The sequence below is a fragment of the Daldinia caldariorum genome, assembly GCF_022478825.1.
Source record: "Daldinia caldariorum strain CBS 122874 unplaced genomic scaffold F4812scaffold_9, whole genome shotgun sequence".
NCBI lineage: Eukaryota > Fungi > Ascomycota > Sordariomycetes > Xylariales > Hypoxylaceae > Daldinia > Daldinia caldariorum.
The window spans coordinates 152297-165306 of NW_025953045.1; the positions used below are offsets into that span (position 1 = coordinate 152297).

General features: G+C 47.9%; 5 protein-coding genes across 5 annotated transcripts; 2 read left to right on the forward strand and 3 right to left on the reverse strand.

The window, feature by feature from the left end:
- Positions 1-440: 440 nt before the first annotated feature.
- Positions 441-1490, forward strand: F4812DRAFT_459478 (solute carrier family 25 member 38; the record flags this gene model as incomplete). Its single annotated transcript, XM_047937554.1, has 2 exons — positions 441-477; positions 556-1490. 2 exons carry the CDS (start codon positions 441-443, stop codon positions 1488-1490), a joined length of 972 nt encoding a protein of 323 aa, XP_047789689.1.
- Positions 1491-1641: 151 nt separating this feature from the next.
- On the reverse strand, positions 1642-3924 carry F4812DRAFT_394450 (uncharacterized protein). The gene is made up of 3 exons (XM_047932148.1): positions 2190-3924; positions 2007-2124; positions 1642-1932 (listed from the first exon to the last, which is right to left on the reverse strand). Exons 1-3 carry the CDS (start codon positions 3405-3407, stop codon positions 1793-1795), a joined length of 1476 nt encoding a protein of 491 aa, XP_047789690.1. The 5' UTR covers positions 3408-3924; the 3' UTR covers positions 1642-1792.
- A 709-nt stretch (positions 3925-4633) lies between these two features.
- On the reverse strand, positions 4634-5908 carry F4812DRAFT_429272 (Prefoldin). The gene is made up of 3 exons (XM_047934260.1): positions 5469-5908; positions 5238-5404; positions 4634-5155 (listed from the first exon to the last, which is right to left on the reverse strand). Exons 1-3 carry the CDS (start codon positions 5496-5498, stop codon positions 4984-4986), a joined length of 369 nt encoding a protein of 122 aa, XP_047789691.1. The 5' UTR covers positions 5499-5908; the 3' UTR covers positions 4634-4983.
- On the reverse strand, positions 5899-8131 carry F4812DRAFT_429277 (putative alkaline phytoceramidase). Its single transcript, XM_047934261.1, has 9 exons — positions 7590-8131; positions 7483-7521; positions 7181-7328; positions 6964-7103; positions 6684-6897; positions 6488-6622; positions 6398-6412; positions 6124-6332; positions 5899-6053 (listed from the first exon to the last, which is right to left on the reverse strand). The coding sequence occupies exons 1-8, from the start codon at positions 7689-7691 to the stop codon at positions 6190-6192; spliced, it is 936 nt and encodes a 311-aa protein (XP_047789692.1). The 5' UTR covers positions 7692-8131; the 3' UTR covers positions 5899-6053; positions 6124-6189.
- A 161-nt stretch (positions 8132-8292) lies between these two features.
- F4812DRAFT_394610 (TATA element modulatory factor 1 TATA binding-domain-containing protein) lies at positions 8293-12243 on the forward strand. Its single transcript, XM_047932149.1, has 2 exons — positions 8293-10518; positions 10572-12243. The coding sequence occupies exons 1-2, from the start codon at positions 8905-8907 to the stop codon at positions 11529-11531; spliced, it is 2574 nt and encodes an 857-aa protein (XP_047789693.1). The 5' UTR covers positions 8293-8904; the 3' UTR covers positions 11532-12243.
- The last annotated feature ends 767 nt before the right edge of the window (positions 12244-13010 follow it).

The window sequence follows — 13010 nt, forward strand, 5'->3', positions numbered from 1 at the left end:
CATATGCACGTATCAATATGTGAGTACTTTTTTCTTGTGCTTATGCTATGGCACCCATAAACCTTATTATGTACCTTTTGGAGCCTTTGTTACCTTAGGTACCTAGGTAGGTATTACCCACTTGCCTAGGACCTAGGTCCTCCTAGGTAATTGTACCTACAAGTATGACGTGAAGATTGGTGGGGCTTTGCCAGCCTTAACCCGATTTTTAACGGCGCACTCGAAGTCAGGTACGGTGCCGAAATAATACCACTACCACCTTAATAAGATGAGAATTCAGTCTAGTAAATCCTACTTTTAATCCTGTGCTATGCCGGACAATTGAGAATTCGGATCGAGAGGGAAGAGTAATATAGAACTTCTAAACAGATGGGCTTGCAATAAGTCGAATCCTCCGTCTTGGTAGGATTCATCCGCTCATTTTCTCTGTTTGCTTCGCCATGTCGCAGAACACGGGCAGAAGCAAGTCTTCGCCAAGTAAGCAAACAAACAATAATCTCAATCTTTCAATTATACAGCCTTGCGCGCGAGGAAGCTGACGGACTTCCGGTATAGCCTTCCATTTCGTTGCCGGCCTCGGTTCTGGCACGTTGAGCGCTGTACTTCTACAGCCGTTCGATCTTCTCAAGACACGCGTGCAGCAGTCTGGTTCACATTCGATCAGAGCCGCTATAAGGGACATTGCCAAGTCTCCAAATGCATTGACTGCCTTTTGGAGGGGCACCGTACCCTCAGCCCTACGAACGGGCGTCGGGTCGGCCATCTACTTTACCACCCTGAACATGATTCGGCAGCGTGCAACCGCCTTGCCATTTGCTACGGTTCCTGTTATTGATAAGCACGGGTCTTCTTCTTCGCTACCGAAGCTTTCCAATACCGCCAACATGTTATCCGGAGCCGTCGCTCGAGCTTTTGCAGGCTTCATTCTGATGCCCCTGACCGTCATCAAGGTACGGTATGAGTCAAACTTTTATTCGTATAAGTCCATTGCCGGCGCTGCCAGGGATATATACAGAACAGAGCGTATCCCGGGATTCTTCGCCGGCTTTGGCGCTACCGCCCTTCGAGACGCTCCATATGCTGGACTCTACGTTCTTTCGTATGAGCAATTCAAAAAGCGACTCAGCGCCTGGCTTTATGTGAGCCCAGCTATTACTCACGGACAGACCCGCTCGGGGATGGGAAGTTCTTTATCTGCTACTATAAATTTCAGCTCCGGAGCACTGGCTGGTGCGACGTGTTCTTTTATATCAAATCCATTCGATGCTGTCAAGACGCGCATACAGTTGCAGCCCCGCCAGTACCGTAACATGATTCAAGCGTGCCGCAAAATGGTTACGGAGGAGGGTGTGCGATCACTCTATGACGGTCTCGCTCTACGTATGACGCGTAAAGCGATAAGTTCCGCGTTAGCTTGGATGGTGTACGAGGAGTTAATTCGGAGAGCAGAGACTACGCTATATTCAAGAGATGCGAAAGGGCATGTATAATATGCCAAGCCGTCCGCTTTTTTTTAAAAAAAAAAAAAAAAAAATAGAATCATCTCCAGATGTGAAGAAAAAGAAAACAAATCCCCCCTCATGAAACCAGTTCGTATATCGGAGATTTGCTTGACATGAACCTCTCTTTACTTAAAATTGGGTATATATATATCCTTGCTTATGGTTGTTTCTGCCTGCCCATACTACCTTCACCTCGCCTCACCTCGCCTCTCAACATAAGGAAAGGGCATAATTTCGTTCTTTAGTTGCAATCTACCGTCGTTATCTTCGTCATAAAGAGGCTAACTACATCATGCTGGTCGTCCGCCGGCTAGATACATAAGCAACGAGGGGGATCGGCTTCGTCTACGCTCCTTTTTGCGAACCCATTCGAATTCGGGCTCCAGGTGGTGGTGGTGGTGGCGATGCTTCTTGCCTTCTTCGATACTCACTGCAGATGTTGCGGTTAGCATGTCTTATCCCACCTTAAGGGGGGAATACGTATGAGAAAAGAGATATACTTACAAACGAGCTTTCCTGAGCTAGAGCTGGAACGCTTCTCCCGGATGACCTTGGTATGTCTCCAAAGCACGTCTTGCTCTGGCTCTGCTACCCAACGCTTAATCAGGACATACTCGGGATCCTATATTACAAGGTTAGAGAAGATCGACAAGACATAGTAAAGGGCGAAGTATATATGCTACTTACTGCGTCAACCTGATAGTCGATGTTGAAAGCCCTTAGGGTCTCGAGCGAAAGATGTCGCCTCGCCATGCGCGTGTAGATTGGTCTTTCTTCCTCTTTCTTCTTCTCGTCCTTTTCCCTTTCCTTCTCTTTTTCCTTCTCTTTTTCCTTCTCTTTTTCCTTCTCTTTTTCCTTCTCTTTTTCCTTCTCTTTTTTCTCCTTCTCGCGCTTAATCTTCTCGCCGGCAAGGATGGCGTTGATCTCCTTCTCATCGAGACCCGACTTGAGTAAGTGTTCCTGCATCTTAGCCCTATACTCCTTCTCACGCTGCTCTGCTTCCTGCTTCTCGCGGAGTTTGCGCTCGGCCTCTTCGCGCTTGTACTTATCAATGATCTCTTTGGCCTCCTTCTCACGGCGCCGCTTCTCCTCGAGCGCGGCTTCTTCTGCCTTCATACGTTCGTACTCCAGCTTCTGCTTCACGCGCTGTTCGTACTCGTCGTTCTCTTTGGCCTTGCGAATGGCATCGAGTTCCCTCTTGGCGTCGCGCAGATCCCGCTCTTCTTGCATTGTCCGATTTCGCCGCTGCTCTTCCTGTTCGATCTGCTTGGCCAACTTCAACTCCTGCAGCTCCTTATGCGTGCGCTCCAACTCGTACTCTCGTCGCTTGTTCTCGATATCCTTTTCATACTCCCGCCGCCGCATCTCAATCTCCTTCTCGTAGTCTATGCGCACGTGCTCTAGAGCGTAAGCGTCCCGCTCGCGTTGGAGCTCTAGCTCATGCTGAAGTTCTAGCTCACGCTCGCGCCCGCGCTCCCGGGAGTGGCTCGAGGAGACGCGGGAGTGGGAGCGATGGCGACGGTTGTGAGACCGGGATCTCTTGTAGTCGTCATCAGAGTCGGAGTAAGATAGCGATTCCGAGTCCGAGTTGTTGTAAATGCGGTTGTTAATAATGACCGGAGTGGGGGGGGCCTGAGGCGCACTGCTCCCAGGTGAGCCTGGGCGGCGATCCCGCGAGACAGAACGCCGGGTAGTGACCAAGGTACGCTCATTTGCTGGGTTTAAAAAACGATCGTCAACTCGCGTCCCGGTCTCGTAGAACCGAGGACGAGACCGGGAGGGTGCCTCCACATAATGCGCAAGGGTAGGCGGGCCCGGCGGGCGTGGAGAAGAAGAGGCATGGCGATGTCTCACACGGATATCGAGGTCCGAGTCCTCATCGGAATAGGAATTGTACCTACTCATCTCGGATTGGTCTTAACAGAGAAAGATAAGTCCGAGACAAAAATAAGTACGGGGAAACAGTTTATAGGAAGCTTGTTGGAGAGGGAAGATGGGTAAAAGAGAAAAAAAAAAGGAAGAAAAAAAGAAGAAGAAAAGAAGAAGAAGAAATAAGATAAGAGAGATTCAAGTAAGAACCACTCACTACCTTGGGCAAGCTTACCTAAGGGCTTAATACGCTTATACGGCTTATACCCACCCTACTGGTAGCAAGCGAAGGCGGGGGGGAAGGGGAAACGGTCTTTCAATTTATCGTTGTTAGTTATTACTATATTGGGTTACTTTTTCAAGGTGCCACAGGTTGTTCTTGCCAAGGAGTACCATAATACTATGGCAACAAACATTGATACCCACCTGAGGTGGTACAGCTAGGTCGATTATGGCTGCATGCTGCTGACGAATGTTACTGCTGTTGTATATTATAAAGTACCTCCTAATGCCTTTCGCATACGGCTAAGCGGCACTCGTCAAGTATAGAATATAGAATAGTATTAGATTAGTACTTGTCGGAGCTGCAACTTCCTACCTCGGGTCTAATGCGCTGTACTTTGTTCAAAAGGGTATATAGCGTACCTTCCGTCATAAGCTAAGTACCTCTAGCGACGAATATACCTTGGGGGCGGAAACGGATTCGAGCGATAATTCGTGGATTGTTGGAAGGGTATTAGGTATAAGTGGCCAGCTAATGATGTGTTTTACAGTCCCTTGTCCGAGGGGCTGAGAGTGGAGTCATTCATCATCTGCGCATAACTTCGGAACTTGATTGTTATGCGTAAGCTTAACAAGCATCTTAGGCATATAATGTAGTTAAGTATATTATATACCTATGAAAATTAAATGTTTTATTAATTACATAGATACTTACCTAGGTACCTATATAGATTAGGTACTTTCAAGTTTATAAGAGGTTGTCTTTGCCCAGGTGGTACCTAACTAGGTTGGTTGGACTATTAATAGAATATAGGGCTAGAAATTGTCTTGTACCGAGGTTCAGGTATTACATAGGTCCATATGCATTGTACATGTAGCATACCTAGGTAGTTATGTACTGTACCTTCGCGGTTGTTGCTTTTTAAGACAGTTATACTACTTACCGGGTACCTACCAAGTACCTAGGTAGGTATCTAAGGTATAGGTAAGGAACGGCATGGCGTATAGTAGGCACCTACCTAACCCGCCACGCCAACATACCTAGGTATCTAATATCATTTGTTTCCAATACCAGCAGCATACCTAAGTGTAGTGTAATCATCAGAGTGTCCCACAAGTAGCCGCTCTGCTGCTTTGGTATTCAGCTAAGATACATACTCTATCAGTATCTACCTAGGTACTAACTAGGTATGTACTGTATGTACTGTATTCGGTGAACAGCCTCCGGCTAAGCTGGCTAAGGCGACAGTGAGCCGAGTCTGATTGATGCCAAACGTCATCCTCCACGTCCACATCCCGCAGCGCCCACCAGTGTTCCGTGTCGCGTGATCGGTAGGCCTCCGTGTAGCCAGCGCAGACTTAAACCCGTCGACTCAACGTTCGCCTAAATCTAAGATGCTCCCACACCGCCCCTTAGCATGCGGTCTATCTGGTCCTTACTATTCTTCTGCGAAACCTCGAGGTAGTGTAACCTCTTCCCGAGCCCGTCCACTTCGCCCTCTACTTCTTTGATTTGGCTTTCCAGTTTGCCCTTCATCTCGGCAGCGGGCATAGCCACAAACCTGTCTGGTAGTTAGCTATCGGTCACGCCGCTACGGCGGGGGGAGTGGGGGAGAGGGAAAGAGGAGGAGGGGATGATCTGACATCTTTCCGACGCCCTCGTAGACGTTGGTACCTGCCGGCAACGAGGATATCTCGCTGCGGGTAAGCTGCGCCATTCGTAATTCCCGCTGCTTAGATGCTTGCTGCGTTCTGACGAGGGAGATCTGCTGCTGCGCTGCGATTGCCTGCGTCTCGACTTCCCGCAATAGCTATATACGGTCGCAAGTTTTGTAAGTGGTTGTCGTCCGGTCGTGAATTATCCAGATGTCATACCTTCTGTAGTGCCTCATTTGAGATGGACATCGTCGTATAATTTTTTTTTTTTTTCCCCTTTCTTGGCCTACTCTCGATGCACTCTGGAGCCTTGGGTGGACGGTGTACTTTTTTATATATAAAGCTCGTCGGGTTCAATTACGATGGGTGTTCGCATTACCTAAGATGCATGTAAGGTAAGTAAGCAGGTAAGGTAGTGTCAGACAAGAGAAGACTTCGATTGAGATGTCACTGCATTGGCACATGGATAGGTACATACATTGCTAATGTGTACCTAGGTATGCATGTACACACCTATACCTAAGTACCAGGTAAGTAGGTCTAAAATGGTGGAGTTATACATAATCCGACAACTCGATTTTACAGTTGATCATGGATGTCACTACGGTACCTAACCTACCTCTTGTAACAGTTACATAGTACAACCCCATATAATCAACTCATTATACATTCATTTAGATAATCTATTAAAGTTCTAGTCTAGCCCAAATGTAGCGTAGGCTCTAATATCAATAAACGCCAAATGGATATGCTATCTATCCTCTGCTCGCGTACGCTTATTATAACATGGTTTTTCGCTACCATCTATTGCTAAGTAAGTAACGTTTCGGAGTTGCATAGTCCTTGAAATAGGCAATATAAGAGCAGGACGTACTCTAACCATCTATCGAATTTGGCGCTTTCTTCTTCTTCTTTTCTTTCTTTTTTTCTCTCTCTCTCTTCATTGCCTTTTCTTATCCGGTATGTCGTCTATGGCGACTACTTCTGGCATCCGGAGGATGTATGGCCAAGCGAGTCGAAATTTATCTTCGTCGCCGTCTAAGCATCGGTGGACCCAAATACGCCAGACGATGTAAAAATATGCTAAACAAAGGTAGTAAGTCAGCCGTGTTAGTAGGTGTTAATACTATCGTAGACATTTTACTTACCACCTATTCCGGTCACTGCGGCAGATCGAGTGTTAGCAACCAAGTTCGGCCTAAGGATTTAAGTAATGAAGATGGTAGAAGGCCACTTACTGAGATGCCACCAAGCATGCCCTTCAAGCACGACAGCCCAGGGAAGCTGGAGTTGATGCCGCCACTTGCGAATAGTATTGCAGTACATATTATCCAAGTTCCAGATAAGATAACCGCCGAGGAATACGCTGAGCCCTATGAAAAGAGAACAAATTGTTAAACATGATTGCCAATCAAGTTAACGTCGGTGGCTTACCTGTCGCAACCATGACCCACATCTCCCTGATCGTCTCATTGGCCGTCGGGAGCCTCGGAGCGCGAGCTTCTCGTTTTCTACTCTCTTCTCTCACCTTCAGCGCCGGACGGAGTGTCCGCTCCATAATCCATATATTCGAGAATACCACCGTAGCTGTCAAAACCGCGTAGGCATCCTGGTGGAACTGGGGATCCTTGGTTTTGTAGTACCTTGCCTAGCAATGCCATCTATTGTTAGCATGCGCAGCGGTTCGATGGAAAAGGACAAGGAGTGGACGAACAGTGATAAACCACGCAAGCCAGAGGAGGCCTGTGCCAAGGAAGGCAGAGAAGCGAAGAGACCTGCCATAAGTGAACGTAGCGAAGCACATGAAACAAGTCGTATATATCATAGCGAGCTCGTCCACAAGTTGCATGGGGTCTATCAAGTGTTAGAGAGCTGCAATCCAGATATCGAGAGATTTGGGGCATGGCATCGTGAGTTGAGCGCGAGCTTACACTTGAGAGAAGCGTGAAAAAAGGTAGACCCTAGGCCCACCACCATGTATCCAGCAAATGTGACAATGAAAATGGCAGGGTGTGAATATTTGATGCACCCTCGGATGCCCTTATAGCCCAGCAACACGAAGAGAACATTGGTGAGGGTCTAAACGTGACAAGTCGTGCATAATATATTAGTCTCTGAATCGCCGCATTCTCATAGCGTGCATGCTGAGCTCGAGGGGAGCGAAGATAGGAATTCAGAAGTGAGAGGGGGGAGGTGGTAAAAGGGCAACCTGATGAGGAAAGTGGAAGCCTACATTGCAGACTTCGGCACAGTAGTAGCTCATGACATAGTCCTAAACATCAACATTCAGCTATGTCCTCTCATTCGGTAAGAATGATCTACGTGTTGCATTGTATTTACCTCCTCGCAAAAGTTCAAGGTGGACGTTTTCTCGCCCCAGAAGCCGTGCCGAGGTTCATGGTACGGGAAGCTCAAGGCCTCAATGAGGCTCTGCACAGGCATATTTCGAGGTAAGTTGAAGCAACCGGCTTATAACATGAAGTGTACGTAGCCTTTAGGGGTCCGGTTCGTCCTTATTATATAAAACAAAGTCTGCTGAGTAGTCGGGTATCTAGATTTGTCTCCGTTAAGCTTGCTGGAGTAAGCGTATAGGAACAATGAAGAAAAAAAAAAATAAATAAATATGGAATGGCAGTTTTGTGTTAATCAATAAGCCGCGTAGTTGTTGAAGGAGTGTTTCCGGCACTCCGGTAAAGAATCTAATAAGTAGTGTCGAACCACTTACATCCTGCCGAACCTTACAAGTTACGCCTACCTATGTACCTTACCTTTCCTTACGTAGGTACACATATAGGTACTGACCTTTTTGCAGTATAGCTCATTACCTATTACGGCAAATGCAGGATCAATCTAGAATAGAAGAAAAAAAAAAAAGAAAAAACATGTGAGAAGGTATAAAGTATTTAATTTAACAGGTAACTAGGTAACTTTTAAGGAAAGGTCCTCGGGAAACCCCCTGCTTTATATCGATTATCGCAAGTACTGATTGAGGTGGGTACATGTATGTATTAAAATGGTGATATGCAGTCTAACGAATCAACGTATCGAAACCATTTTTTACTAGCTATGTTTCTAAGTGATGACGCCTTGGGCGCTTTCTCTTAACAGGACGATCCTCTCTAACTTTGTGGTACTGGCTGACATCTTCTATGCTCTAGCCATTTGAAACAAACTTTGGTTTTCGTCTGCCTTAGATACCTACCTGTAGTTATTCCCATAATAATTCATAGCTGCCAAGCTTCCAACCCGCAGAATCCTTTCCACTCTATCTAGAAACTCTTGCGCCAAAGCAACACCTCGTATTCTTATACGGCAGCCTATCCGGCGACTTATACCAAGCCATCACCATCTTACGATCCGCCTATTTTGTTGTTGATATTGTTGTTCTTTTTTTTTTTTTTTTCTTCCTTAGTCGGCAAAGAGGAACAAATGCGAAAATACTTGGAATCCTACAAATTCTACTCTTCGTAGAACAGTAGGACAGACCTGAGTCTCATCATTTCGTCGCCGTGACACGTCAGCAATCAGCGCATATCGCCCTGTACAATGCGACGGCTTCCTCTCCGGAATTGCTTGGAAGAACGAACTACGTGCGACATAACCACTCGTCCAAAACCCTCGTCCTAGTTGTAGTGCGGGCTCGAGAGCCTCAGACATGTCAGCTCCCCAGAAGTCCTCAAGATGGGGCTCCTTTTTGTCCCAGGCTGTCGCTGGAGTAGAAGCCCGTCTTGACAATATACTTGCCGAAGAGGATTCGACAAAGCAGTCACCGCCGCAACGGCCGATTAAAACACCATCGGCGTCTTCTAATACTACAACAACCACTGCTCCACCTAGGTCTACTACACCTTCCCGATCCTCTAACGACCGATTGCAAGAACGGCTAGCTCGAGCTGTCGCCGCAAGGAATGCCGCTCAGAACTCCGATGCTTCGCCCGCTAGATTAAGTACCGAATCAGCTCCACCGACTCAAAGTCCCCGTACCAGCACCGACGCTCCCCCCGCAAATACTGTAGTACAGTCCCCACTAAGTACCGACAAGATTGAAACAATCGAGGATGATGAGATCGACAAAGCGCCAGCTACGTCTACGGCAGGCGACGGGGATTCTGCAAGCCCGTCAACCCCGGCAGTTGATGGGCAAGCCACTGAAGCTAAATTACAGGCAGCGACGTCACAACCTGATGACGAAGTTCAGGATGATGAAAACCCTGAGCCATCCACAGAGGGTGAGGTCGGACTTCTAGAGACGGGAAGCAGAGCGGGTTCTTCAGCCTTATATGAACAGCGCATTGCTGATCTAGAAAAAGCATTAGAAGAGGCCAATGCACAACATCAGGAAGAGCTCCATAGTCATGTGGAGAGGGTTGACGCTCTACAGGCCAAACTTCAATATTTAGCCCGGCAAGCATCAGAGGCTGCGAGGACTGCTGCCGCTGCGGCGCCGGCAGGTAGCGCAGACAAGAAAGATGCGGAGAAGGACCAGCAGATTGCTCAGTTAATGGAGGAAGGCCAAAAACTGGCGAGTACGGAACAGAAGCATAGGAGCATAATCAAGAAGTTGAGAGGCCAACTCGCCGTGGTCGAGAAAGAGCTCAACGAACAGAAACTTTGGCGCCAAAAAACGGAGGCGGACCTTAGTGCTCTACGAAAAAAATTACAGGACCAAGGCGATGTCGAGAAAGCGAACGCAGAATTACAGAAGCAAATCAGCCAACTGAGAAAAGACCTCGAATCTCTAAGGGCTGAGAACTCTTCGAAAGATAGTACGATATCTGGGCTCAAGGATCGGCTTCAAGAGGAATCTGATCGATCCAAGACCTTGGCCGCTAAGGTGAACGACCAGCTACGAGAGGCGGGGGAGAAACACGTGAAAGAATTAGAGGAGGCGGTTGCGACGCTACAGGTAGAGAAGAACTTAGTAGCCGATCGTGCAAAGTTACAAGCGACTGAGTTACAAGAAAAGGCCGACAGGGCCGCGGAGCGGTGTCGTGCCGTGGAATTGGAGCTCAAGGGCGAAGTCCAGATCCTCGAAAGCAAATTGGAGGCTCTTCGAATTCGGGCAGAGGAGGCATCAACAGGCGCTGTAGGAGATGCGCAGGCAAAACTACTCCGCCAGATAGAGACTCTTCAGACGCAATATTCTATTGCCAGCGAAAATTGGCAGGGTATAGAAGCGTCTTTAATCGCAAAGGCCGCAGCGCTGGAGAAGGAGAGAGATGAGGCTTTACGACGTGAATCAGAAATGAGGCGGAAAGCACGCGAGACGGTAGGTGATGTGTACTCTTCGGATCAAATGCAGACACTAATGCTTAGGACCAGGCCTCCCGAGCTAAACGTCAAGAAGAAGAGTTGGAGGAGGCAAGAAACCAACTACCCAGCGTACAGCAAGACCTCTCCTCACACCGGTCGGAGATCGAAACTCTGCGGAAGCGAGCCGAGGAGGCAGAAGCAGCGCTAGCTGAAGCGAAGTCTGATTTCGAGCGGCAGCGGCTAGCTTGTAAAGAGGAAAAGGCGGAGCGGACAGATACAGATCGACGAACCTGGCTGGAAGATGTGCCGACTGCTCCCTTCCGCAATACTAGTCGCCCAGAATCTCCCCTATTAACGGCACCACAAAGAACTTATAGCGGGGATTTCCTGGGGCTACAAAGCTACCCAACAAGACTGCGCAAGACCTCGGCACCCTCTAGTAATGGCGATCCGAGTCCTGGGGATAGACCCGGATCGGCAAGGCGGCCATCGGGGCTACCTCCCATTAGATCGCCCTTGTTCCCCTTCCCATCAGTGCAGTCGTCAGGGAAGCCGCCATCCCTATCTGGCGGCTTAGAGATATTAGCTTCCCCGCCTACTCAACCCATCGATAGGGACGATATTTTCGAGAACGAAACTCCAGCGTCTCCTCAAAACGTACTGCAGGATGTGATGTCAGTATCTACCATGACAGCGGGACCCTCGGTACAGCTGGTCGAGAGAATGAGCGCTGTAGTTCGTCGATTAGAAAGCGAAAAGGTAGCAGCTAAGGAAGAGCTTGCTAGGATTTCCAGCCAGCGGGACGAGGCTCGCGGAGAAATCGTTCTGCTAATGAAGGAGCTCGAGGCCGAAAGGGGTGCCAAGAAGAAGGCGGAAGAATTGGAGAAAGAAGTGGCAGTGATCAACGAGCGATACCAAACTACGCTAGAGATGCTCGGAGAAAAGAGCGAGCTAGTAGAAGAGTTGCGTGCGGATGTAGACGATGTCAAAGCCATGTATAGGGACCTCGTAGAACGCACAATAAAATAAGGAGGCGGTGAGCCGTCTGAGTCTTAAATTAAGTCACAAGTTGAATCTCTTGGGGGATAGTATGAGTACCATACTCGTCTAATAATAAAATGGGCAACACTCGTAGGACGGACTAATTTATAGGTCGATTCCCTCATTTTCAGCTGCGCGCTCAATGTATTTGCGAACCTCCTTGTCGGGTGCAAGGTCTAATGCGAGGTATCCGTCTGAATCTCGCTTGTCGAATTCGGCGCCGGCCTTGAGTAAGGCGACCGCCGTATCTCCTATTTATTGTTAGGTGTGCCATGATCGTAATGGTTTAGTGTTGATAGCGGGTTGTAGTATATAACTAACTACCTAGGTAGGTAGGTACTTACCGTGGCCCTCGGCAACAGCATGGTGTAAAGCCGTGTACCCTGAGTTGTCGGTAGCATTTAGTGGGCTGTTCTTTTCCAACAGTAACTTAACCATGGGCACGGATCCAACAGCAGCCGCCCGATGAAGCGGATATTGGCCTTGCTTGTCCCTGACTCTCGTGGAGGCAGGGGGCTTGTGATTTAGGAGCTTACGAGCTACCTCAAGGTTGCCTTTGGAAGCAACAAAGTGAAGAGCTGTCTGTGGCGGTAATATATTAATAGCCTGTTCCTAGCTTCCTTTTGGTACATCAGCTTGATATTAACTTGGTAAACGGACCTGTCCATTATGGTCTGCCAGAGTCAGCTTCGGAAAAAGATAGATCTGAAAATCAGGTTGTACAGTGCACTCACTCTTCTGGTTTACATCAGCGCCTCTCGAGAGTACGAGATCGACGATTGCGTCACCGTCTTTCACGCTTGCTGCAATCATTAACGGGGTCCAGCCACTATCGTCCTTGGGCGTTGTTAATCATACGAAGCTTAGTGTGCGGGAGTTATATCTACTGAAGCGGTTGTTACTCACTTCGACGTCTGGATCGAAGTCCTTCTGCTGGGCTAACATCAGCACTATGGGTAGGTTGTTTGCAGAAGCGGCCCAGTGAACAGGAAGGCGGCCATCGCCATCCTTGAGACGGGCTAATTTTGGGTCTGCCTGTTAAATATCTTAGATTGCCAAAATTTGATAGAACAGGCAGGTTACTCCATGACATGGAGCTTACGTTTAGTAAGGACTCGACGACAGTTACTACAAATGAAGTTAGGTATCAAACAACTTATAGAGAATAATCTGGGAACAATGTGAGAAAGGATGGTGAAGATCTACCTTTTCCTTCTCGAGCTGCTGCATGAATAGCATACTTTGACTGGTCAGAATCCATATGGGACAATATCTTTTTAGGTAGCTAAATGTGTGGTTTTGACGTTACGAGGGAAAGTTTTGGGGGACGGGCTCTTGTAAATTTACAAGTTGTAAGCTGCAAGTTGCAAGTAGAATGACCTCAATGAAGTAACTACAGGTCCAGGTATGTACATACCTACCTACCTATGTACCTGTTATAACCCGTCAAAGTTATACCTAGGTACT

Excerpts from the sequence above, each read along its gene's own strand:
- F4812DRAFT_394450 (XM_047932148.1), bottom strand. The coding sequence starts at position 3,407 with ATGAGTAGGTACAATTCCTATTCCGATGAGGACTCGGACCTCGATATC. Across the intron at positions 2,125-2,189 it reads TCGACTATCAGGTTGACGCA|GATCCCGAGTATGTCCTGAT; the intron begins GTAAGTAGCATA and ends CTTGTAATATAG. Across the intron at positions 1,933-2,006 it reads TAGCTCAGGAAAGCTCGTTT|TGAGTATCGAAGAAGGCAAG; the intron begins GTAAGTATATCT and ends CAACATCTGCAG.
- F4812DRAFT_429272 (XM_047934260.1), bottom strand. The coding sequence starts at position 5,498 with ATGTCCATCTCAAATGAGGCACTACAGAAG. Across the intron at positions 5,405-5,468 it reads CAAATGAGGCACTACAGAAG|CTATTGCGGGAAGTCGAGAC; the intron begins GTATGACATCTG and ends GACCGTATATAG. Across the intron at positions 5,156-5,237 it reads TACGAGGGCGTCGGAAAGAT|GTTTGTGGCTATGCCCGCTG; the intron begins GTCAGATCATCC and ends ACTACCAGACAG.
- F4812DRAFT_429277 (XM_047934261.1), bottom strand. The coding sequence starts at position 7,691 with ATGCCTGTGCAGAGCCTCATTGAGGCCTTGAGCTTCCCGTACCATGAA. Across the intron at positions 7,329-7,482 it reads ACTGTGCCGAAGTCTGCAAT|ACCCTCACCAATGTTCTCTT; the intron begins GTAGGCTTCCAC and ends TGTCACGTTTAG. Across the intron at positions 7,104-7,180 it reads TTTTCACGCTTCTCTCAAGT|ACCCCATGCAACTTGTGGAC; the intron begins GTAAGCTCGCGC and ends AACACTTGATAG.
- F4812DRAFT_394610 (XM_047932149.1), top strand. The coding sequence starts at position 8,905 with ATGTCAGCTCCCCAGAAGTCCTCAAGATGGGGCTCCTTTTTGTCCCAG. Across the intron at positions 10,519-10,571 it reads GGCGGAAAGCACGCGAGACG|GCCTCCCGAGCTAAACGTCA; the intron begins GTAGGTGATGTG and ends GCTTAGGACCAG.